A 10,300-nucleotide genomic window follows, 5' to 3' on the forward strand; every position below is an offset into this window, starting at 1 on the left:
CCACCGCCGCCGGTGCTATCGGACGTCATGACGGAATTACCGTCTGATGAAGTCGCAACGCTGGCCAGCGACGAGAAAATCGACGATGATGAGGATGATGATGCGGAAGAAGATGACGATAACGACGCCGATGACGTCTGCTGCTGCTTCTTCTCCTCGACGGTGATCTTATTATATTTGGTTTGCAGAACTGCCTGGTCGGCGGGCTTGGTACTCAGATTCAGACTCTCGGCAACGATAGCGCCGCTTGACGCGGTTGACGTGCTGGAGCTTGTCATGGTTCCGTAGGACTTGGCGCCTGATGATGTCAACTGATCAGAAACGTTACTCTTGGAGAGAATCCCGCCGGCGCTTGTGTCGTCGATCTTACCGAGGAACTGACCGGTGGATGTTTGCCTCATTCCTAAATCTTTGCACGAGTCGCGGGATGGTTCATTGTCCATCGGTTGGATGCACAGATTCGTAGGTACATCGGAATCGGCGGTCGACTGTGGAGGCAGCATCAAACCGGTGTTCTCCCCAACGAGATTCAAAGACATCGCGCCGGCGGCGGATGTTGTGATCGATAGATTGTCCGGTTTATTCTGCGAATGGTCCCGTCTCGATTGGTCGTCTGGCAGCGATGATTTGGATACTGATACGGTGACATTGGACAAACCGGCTATTTTACTCTGTTCCTGTTTCAGACCATCGAGGGTCTGTTTAGAATCGGGCAGTATCGACATCTTGTCCGATGACTTATTCTTATCAGCGTCAGCGATGTTCGCACGGGCCGACAGTTTCGGTATTTGAAACTTGGTGTCCAATTGCTTCATTAGGCCTTCCATCATTAACTGAGGTGGCAGACTCGGCGGAAGGTTAGAGATAGACGCGTGCGCGGCTAACAGCTTGAAGGCTCGTTCGCTCTCGCTCTCTTCCCGCAGAGCGGACGGACTCGATTTTCTGGCATCACCGAGGCCTTTCGACGCGAATATTCCCTTGTCGCCGGATTTTGGGATCCTAGGTTTATCTCGACCTCGACTCAGATCAGTCACACCAGAACTCGTCTTCGGTGAACCGGAAGCTTTGGAGGATGAACTACTCTTTGATAAGGGATTTCCTCCAACGCCTCCAGTTGCAGACGCCGTAATACCCGCACCACCGCCAGTATTCGACCCGCCCGAGGAAGAGATGGCGGATTTCATACCGGCGGCGGCCAACATCATCTTCGTGGGTAGCATTTTCTGTGCAGCCTGTAACGTTTGTGGCTTCTTCGATGCCGGTCCAGAGTTTACACCAGGTTTGAGACCCGTATGTGTCTTTGGCGAGCCATTGCTGCCGGTGATTACGTTACTGGACGATGATGATGATGATGATGATGAAGCCACGGACGATAAAGAGCTCGAAGATGAAGTCGCCGCCATCGATCCCGATGACGACAGCTTCAAATTGGCGGCCTGCTTAGAATCTTTAGTACGAGTTTTATTGATAGTTATCTTTATTCCGTCTGAGCTGTGTTTTACCATGTATTCGCCGGGATTCTTCGTATCTACGGACGCATTTTTGGTGACACAAGATTTTCCTCCTTCTCCAATAGTCTTCCCTCCGCTCGACGACGACGAGCCACCGCCGCCGATATTCTTCTCCTTCTGTCCAGTGCTACTCATTCCACCAGTGCTGCCAAGGCTGGAGCCTCCACTGCCTTTCACGTTACCGCCACCGTTTCCACAAGTATCTGTTTCGGTACAATGCTGAGCGTTCTTCAGTTTGTCGATCACGGCGTTGAGAGAACTTTTGCGATTCCGTGCCTGCTGGGCTGCAATCGCAGATTTGCTTGCTGCATCGATCTGACCAGATGGTGGAGTGCTTCCGCCAGAAGCTTGGAGAGAAGAGACTTGGGTGGCTTCGCTGCTGGGGGAGATCATCTCTAGCTGCTTCATTTTACCGCTGGAGGACTTGGTCTTGGGACTCTGATGGCCACTACCTGAACCGCCAGATGAGCTGACGGATGACGTTCGTCTGTCTTTATCTCCACGACCGGAGGAATCCTTACTCGAGGACGACGAAGAAGACTTGACTTTGGATGGAGTCGTTGTTGAGTCGGAGCCGCTGATTTTAGGGCGGACATACTCGGTTTGCCGCTACTTGCAGCCGAACTACCATGTTTCGGAGATGAAGTGCTGCCGTGTTTCGGGCTCGCACCAGCAGGTACCGGGACCGGGACGGACACCGCTACGGACGGCACGTTGCCCACTGTGTTGGGCACCGTGGATACAGATAGCGACATCGGGACCGACATAGGAACCACTGAAACGTTCGGCGCATTGTGCTTCGGACTGCTGCCATAAACGGGCGAGTGCTTCGGACTTTGAACTGGTTTACCACAAGTTGCTGCTGCCGACTGACTGGCCTTCAAAGTAGGACTGGATTTACCAACAAGCGTGGCGAGCGAACTCGAGTGCGTAGGTGAAGGACTGAACTTCCTTACAGCTGCGGGCGAAGTAGGCCGTGATGATGAGCAGCTCAAACCAACACCAGCACTACCACCGCTAGGTGGCGATTGCTCGGTGCTAGGCTTGATGCTCACCGACACTGGTTTCGAGAGTGGATCTTGCTGCTGTTTGCCACCCGATGGGACTTTGTCCGGTGGACCCATCGGACCGTCTTCTCGTTTACGTTTGCGCCGTTTTTCCAGTTTGCTTCCACTGCTCTTGGTATCCTCAGAACTGCTTTTACTACTGCTGCTGCTGCTTTTTCCGCCACCACTTTTCCGTTCGCTTCGCTGCCGATCTTCCGTCGCGCTCGTCAGACCGCTGGTTTTCGGAGATGGTGCTGGACCGGCGATCGGTGTGATGGTGATCGAGCTCGGTAAATTAGTCTGCGATGGCGATGAGGCGATGGGTATAATCTCGATGCCAGGTCTCCTTTCCAAACCCATACCAGTCAGTACGGAGTTATAGTTGGTGGTACTCGCTTGATCCAGATTACCACACGAAATTGGAGTGATACTTACTGATGGTGGTACCGGCAGACCTTTGTTACCACTACTCGTTGTCGACGTCTCATCAACGAATATGTTTGTTGGGCTCGACTTCTTTTCCTCGCTACCACCACCACTTCGATTCTTCTTCGACTTGCGCGTCGATGAGGATTCGCGTATCTTTATCAATTCCTCTACTTCTTGTTGCGGCTGTTGCTGTTGTTGCTGCTGCTGCTCCGCGCTACTGTGTTGCACTTCCATGATCTCACTGTCTTTCTCGGAATTGTCGAGATCATAATCCGAGGTACTCTTATCGAGTATATCGGTAGTATCCAAATTTGTAAAATCCATACCGCTTGTCAAACTGGTAGCTGAGGTCGGTGTAGACGTTCTGGTCTCTGATGCGAGATTCTCTCGATTCGTGGGCGTTCCCAGCGGTGTTGAGTTTTCTGAACTTGAACTCTCCAGTAAGATTTCCGTCGCGGCGCTGCTATCTCCGCCGTCGCTCTTTCGTTTGGGACTACGCCAAAGACCGTCCGTACCAGTTTTCCTTTTGCGCGCCTTCTTACCGCGCTCATTCGTGTTTGAGTTACTAGTTAGAGAGTTTTTTGCTTGTCCCAGCAATGCACCAAGCTGCAACGGGTTCAACATAGAAGCAGAAGTGTTGTTCGTCCCAGTGGTACCCATCGTCATCGTCGTCGTATCGGATTGGCCGGAATACGACGGAAAACCGATACTATTTTCCGTTCCGGCATCTAAAAAAGACTGCTGTTGCTGTTGTTGCTGCTGCAATTGATTCGCTGACAACTGCTGTTGCTGCGTTTGTCTGCCTCCCATACACCCGTTGCTGCCGTTATTCAAACCGGGTTCTTGCTTTATTTTCGTCTCGCCATTCGTGAAGTCTGGCATACTGGACGCGGCACCGGATGCGTTTTGTCCGGTCTGATCCTTACCACCGGATCCTAAATTGAGATTGTAGCTACCATTGCTGCTGCCACTGCCGCTGGTCAAACTGTTCATCACTGCGGGCAAAGAACGACCCTCCCAGATCTTCAGTAGCATTCGCATAGTCAACGGGATGCTGAGGCAACGTTGCAGCACTCTACCGCTGAGATCCGACGTCTGTTCAACGTTCGTTGTCATACTCACACCGTACAATCGGCATTTAAGCGTCGATATGTCTGTCAGGTCCAGTTCCACGGTGGCCATTGTTTCCTCGTACGGATGCTCTACGCTCACACTGATGTGTTGCCACGAAAGGGCGCTTACCTCAAGTATGGTAGTATGTTCCGGATCCTGGCGTGCCATGGGCCGCACGCAGCTCGCGATTAGACAGTTAAAGAGCGCCTGCTGCCGAAGGTACACCAAGATCTGCGGCACATGTGCGGGATGCGTGAATGGGATACTGCACACCAGCACGCCCTCCATGTTCTTATTTTCTGTCATGAAGTAACAGTGTTGTTGATCCGGTAAGGTCTGCAAGAGAGAGTAGCATGACGAGTCGCAGGATATAAAGCGATATTTCTTTTATATAATTTTGTTACTTACCACATACAAGCCTCTGTTGTTTCGACAATCCAGCTGACCATCGCTTGCATGCTGTATTATCAAACTGAGCAACGGATGTGGCGCGGAGATATCGCCGCACTCGAGCTCCGTGACTTTCTGTATCTTCTTCATCAACTCCATGCAGATAGGCATCTTCTTGACGAGTTTCAGCACGAAGCAGGCTGGCAGCATGGAGGAATTTGTACTGGTCAGCGAAGCGTATGAAGGAGTACTAAAAAAAAAAGCAATGGTAAAATTTTAAATTCGTTTTATTGAAACTTGAATAAATTCGAAATATAAATAACATAAAGAAATGAAAACATAAAAGATAATAAATTTCTTATAGCTATCATTAGTTTAATATTTAACTTAACTTCAACTTAGTACTATTTGCATCACAATGAAGATTCAATGCACAAAAAGATCAGTTGCAAATTGATTTAAAGTAAGTTTGAGAGAGAGAGAGAGACACCAAGTTTAATTAACACAACGACAGATAAAGAAATCATATTTTTCTAGCTATTCTAAAGTTCTCTCGTTTCAATGCCAATATTTGATTTAACTTGTTTCAATGATAAAAATAACGATTAGTTGTTTTGATGTAAGACAAAAGGTCTTCATAAATATTAATTTTTGACCTTTGTCTTTGACTCATGTAAGTATAAAATGTGTTTTTCTAAAAGGACAAAGAAAGAAATAGCAACCGTTAAATATATTTAATCAAGCAATAAAGAAAATTAATGTAATTAGCAAAAATATAATTATAGCTGTTTAATTTTCAAACAATTACATACAAAAACTGTATAAAGAAATAATAGAATTTTGAGCTCAAAACGCCGTTTGTCTTATTTTTTGTTTAGATCTTATTAATTATATTATATCTTTTATTCAAATATTATTTTCTTATAGTTCGTAACTCTTCTCAACACTTTTATTATTAAGTTATATTAATTGAACCATATTACACGATGTATTATAAATAATAGAAAGACAAAAGTTGATCTTACCTCTTGCCCGTGGGACTTCGGTTCACAGTTATAATACTAGAAGTAGGTAGCTTGTGACCCGTCGAACCTTCCATACAAACAGTCACCGAGTGTCCGATCTTTCTTTTAATGATAGTATCAGGATTCAGAGTGTCATAAGTTCGATTCTCTTCGTCAATTAAATCGTACGGCGAGACGAAATATGTCAATTTCATCGGGTGACCGCCTCGTCTTCTTTCCAGAATTCCTAGATAAAAGAACGTATAATTGAGTCACGTATAATATATAACAAAAATGCATATAAATGCAAATTCACTGCGCAAAAAAATAAATATAGAAGATAGATATAATCATACTTTTATACGTAAAATATAATACAAAAACTAGTATATGTCAAGTTGCTAACCGACAGGACTCTTGTGAACCAGATTGAAAGGCTCTTTCATGAATGTCTGCAGCTGTGCCAAAACACCTAGGTCAGCCTCGAGGGACTGCAGGGCACTGAATGCCTTGCACTTTACTTTCTTATCGGCATTTAGCTGATAGATCGACGCCAGTCCTTCAAGTTGCGTGGTGAAATCGACGAAGTCACCGCGCGATAGAGCCGAGGCAAGTGCTTCGCAACTCTGAAACAGCAATTTTCAGAATTAATAAAGGCACTTAATAAGAAATAACGTTAATAATGTCAATAATTCTTACCTGTTGTTCACTTTTTCCCTCATGGTGGATTTTAACATCCCTAACAAGACCTGATGGAGGCTCTAATAAGACCTCCAAGAAGAACATATCAGAGGATATAAATATTTCCGTGCCTGGAGGACCAGACATCATGAACTTTAATCTGTGTAATGAGATAATTATTTATATTTAAGCTCAATTTATTTTATATGATGTATAAGAATTATCAAATAATAAACAAATGTTACTCTTACCAGATGACAGATACTCACCCTAACTGTCTTGCTAAGCTTTCTAAACGCTCTACCATAGATTGGAAAGAAGTGACCTTAATAGAGTGCTGCAGGGTGTCCAAACACTTCTGCAATTGATTCTTCTCTATGCTGTCGATCGCAAATCGCTTATCCTAGATACCAAGAAGTCGTATTCATACCTTGACAAGCTTCGAAATGACAAAGTAAGTAAAAATTACTTACTAGCATGGCCATGCGCATGTTTTTAGCAGTCTCCACCAAGGATTTATATGTGGAAGACTTGGAACGTAATTTTTCCATCAGAAACTCCATTTGCCATTCCTTGCCCTTATCGGAAGCAGATCCTCCCCCGGGTGAAGGTTGCCCCACTGTGAAGAAAGTTTCCAATAAAGATATTGCTAATATAATAAATCTACTACTATAATAAATACACTATATTGCTATAACTAATTCCTCTCTTACTGATTCAAAATTCCATGTGTTGCAAACAATGATTTTGATTTAGAAAGAAAATCGAGGTTTTCTTTATACAAAAAATATTACCAGTAAACTAAATGTACTACTTTGCTACAAATTAATTCCTTTTATAAACGTACAGCAGATAAACGTTAATGCATTTTATCATACTAATTAAAAATTTTGAAAAGTCCATCCACAAATAAAAGGAATTGAAATTATACAAATATAATTGCATGCTGTAAACTTGTTTATATAAGATGCACTATTAGTAAGGCATATTAATAACTCCAGAAATAAAAGGAAAATTATACAGATACAATTGTATGAATACAAATTATATAAATACAATTATATATGTATAATTATAAAAATATAAATTATATAAAGACAAATAAATACAGTTATATGCTGCAATGTAAACGTCTTTAGAGGATACTTCATTTTAAATAGAACATATGAATAATTCCATCAATTAATTAATCTATCACTGTTTCATAATTTCACAAATTGCAAACAAGACTTAGAAAGTCAAATAGAGGTCTCCTGGGCTGCGTTCGAAAACATCACCCGAATGCCTCAAAATATATCGTTTTATCCTTGTTGTCCATCCAATGTTAAATAAGGATAAGGTGATACATAGGGGCACCCTAATGATGTTTCCGAACGTAACCTTGTACATACAAAATATTACCAGTGCTAAATAAATACACTGCTAAATACACTGCTAAATTATAAAGAATCCGTTCAGAAATAAAAGAGAAATTATACAAGTACAATTGTGCACCTATTACACATTGCAAACTGCTTTTGCAGGACGCACCATTGTAAATAGGGCGTATTAATAATTCTGTTAATTAATTCATCTACCGTTAATTTCATGTGTTGCAGAACGATTTTCGAGATTTAGTAACACCGAGTTCACGCCTCGCGAAAAATCTCCGAATGAAAAATATTCCTCACCTTGGGGCTTCTGCCCGTTGGTCGCATCCATGTGCTTCGGTGGTTGGCACGGATGCGTCCGCGATGGTCCGCGGTGTTTTGCGCTCCTTATGCAACACGCTATCGCGAAATCGCGACGCTACGCGCGGCTGCCTGACCGGCCATGGCGAATTACAGAGCGGCCAGGCAATAACGAGAAGGGCGATCGCAAATGCAGTCCTTCGGATAATATCAGGACGCCAGACTCGGGTTCACCCCTAAATTCTGACACCACTTCTCCTGCGATGTTGCGACTGCTCGCTAAATTCATCCACCCAGCCTAACCTAATCAAACGTAAGCCTAACCTCACCTTACTCTGCGTCGCGCGTATCGCCAGATGGCGTTATTTGCTTTGTTTTGTATCATTTAAAATTTAAAACTTAAAATGCTACAAGAAAAATGTTACTTGCTACTTGCAAATGTTATATTTGCTTCGTTTTGTTGTATTTTTTTTATTTAATGATATAATAAAATCATGGCACATCCTAAAAACAGCGATTAAGGATGTTTTATACATATTTTCAAAATGATAAAAATTTTGAAAAAATTACAGATTATTATCTAAATCACGTTTAAAAATAATAGGACAAATTTGATAGCGATTAATTACTATCTGGATCATAAGTTACTTTAATAAATAGTAGTATTTTTTAAATTTGTGCTCTAATAAAAATATATGGAAATGTATTATAAAATAAATAATAAAAATCTCAATTTTTTAATATAACGTTATTATGTATTCAAGATTATTTACGTAGAGTTACATTGCGATGCATGAACTTAGTTGTTCAGTAAATAAACAAAATATTTATTTATTCTATATCTTTGTAACTAATCAGCGAATCGCAATGAAACTTTGCATCAATTATTTTGAATATTTAAATTACTTTTTCATTTTTCAAATTTTAATTTTTAGCAGTAAAAATAACAAATAAATAAACTACAAAAAAGTGTTATAAAACAAAAATATAATCTTATCGACACAACTTTTATATGTGTATAGTTTATTTGAAGTATAAATATTAAACATACTTCCAAATTTAATTTTCTTTGCAGGAACTGTACGTCTAATCTTTAACATTCTTAAACATCGCGTCGACTTTAAAAAGTTGACTTCAGTTAATTTTTTGTTCACTAAAACATATCTACAACAGTAGAGTATTGCAGAAATAACAATATCAATTTTCTAGCTCAAAATTGCATTACAAATATGATAAAATTGATAGAAAGGTCAAACGAGTAATTAGATCAAAGATTAAAACTAATTTATCAAAACGTCAAGAAGGGATTATAAATACATGCATGTGAACGTTCGACTATACTGTCTTCTTTAGTCAAATTACAATAGAAAATAAATTAAGAGTTTGGAAACAAATTGATTACATGAAGTTTTTAATAATTAAAATATTGAAGAGAGAGTCGATATTAAAATATAAATAAAGATAAAAATCAATCATGAAATCAGTAGGTTGAACACACATTTTAAACATTAAAAAGTAAAAACCACTGAACATTCTTCTTTATACATCACACTGAGGTCCATATTATAACCAGAGGAAGAGTAGAGAGTCAAGGATTTAAAATTCATGGAATAATAGAACATCTTTAATTTAACAAATATTTTCTATATTACACGATATACGAAATTACACATAAATTTTTAATCTCAAATTCTGTTATTGCAAATTACAAGATGGACTCAAGTGAGTCAAGATAGTTTCTTCGATGTACATAATCATTAATGCGTAATGATCGCAATAATATTATTACCAGGAATGCGTGGTTGCGGATTATCTATTACACAGAGAGTCTCTTTATTGTACATAGTAAAATTGCGTATAAAAATAATCTCATCGGTACGAGATGTAAAATAGGTCATTTTTTTATATACACTAATTGCAAAAGCGCAATACTAGACTTAAGTCATTATAGCTTTGTCTTGTAACAATCAGACAGCGCGTATCACACGCTTACATCGCGTTTACTTTACGTCATTTATAAAAGTAAACGCGGCGCAGCTTAAAATCATGGATAAAAATTAAGATGTGTGCCTAATTAACGAGTGACGTTATATATATTGCGATATTTGTACTGTGGTGTACTGTGGTGTGTTTTTCTTAACCCTTTCCATCGTAAATTGTCCTCCTGATTTATTTGTGACCGGATACGTGTGCAGCAAAAATGTAACATTTTCGTAAAAAGTATCCAATATCATGACGGGCTAAGATTAATTTCCTAAGATTAATTTTCTATTGTGTTTCACAGACTTTTAATAAACGAGAGAAAATCCTAAAACTTCTATAAAGAGTTCCTATATAAATCATAAATGAATAAAAATACACTTGAGCAAGATAAAATTGAGCTGCCATACATTACTTCATGAAAGACAACAGTGCCAAATATAAAAAAATTCTTCGTTATAAATTTTTGATTCGAT

At 40.7% G+C, this 10,300-nt stretch overlaps 1 protein-coding gene across 1 annotated transcript in view; it reads right to left on the minus strand.

The window, feature by feature from the left end:
* Positions 1-7,875, minus strand: part of MED1 (Mediator complex subunit 1) — an 8,329-nt gene extending 454 nt beyond the window's left edge. The window contains 9 exon segments of the mRNA XM_018445047.1: positions 5-2,083; positions 2,086-4,435; positions 4,508-4,739; positions 5,515-5,740; positions 5,900-6,119; positions 6,193-6,334; positions 6,444-6,577; positions 6,648-6,793; positions 7,845-7,875. Of these exon segments, the coding sequence (XP_018300549.1) occupies positions 5-2,083; positions 2,086-4,435; positions 4,508-4,739; positions 5,515-5,740; positions 5,900-6,119; positions 6,193-6,334; positions 6,444-6,577; positions 6,648-6,793; positions 7,845-7,875 (5,560 nt within the window).
* Between the last annotated feature and the right edge of the window lie 2,425 nt (positions 7,876-10,300).

This window comes from Mycetomoellerius zeteki, unplaced genomic scaffold, assembly GCF_001594055.1.
Source record: "Mycetomoellerius zeteki isolate Tzet28-1 unplaced genomic scaffold, Tzet1.0 scaffold1030, whole genome shotgun sequence".
In the NCBI taxonomy this organism is placed as follows: domain Eukaryota; kingdom Metazoa; phylum Arthropoda; class Insecta; order Hymenoptera; family Formicidae; genus Mycetomoellerius; species Mycetomoellerius zeteki.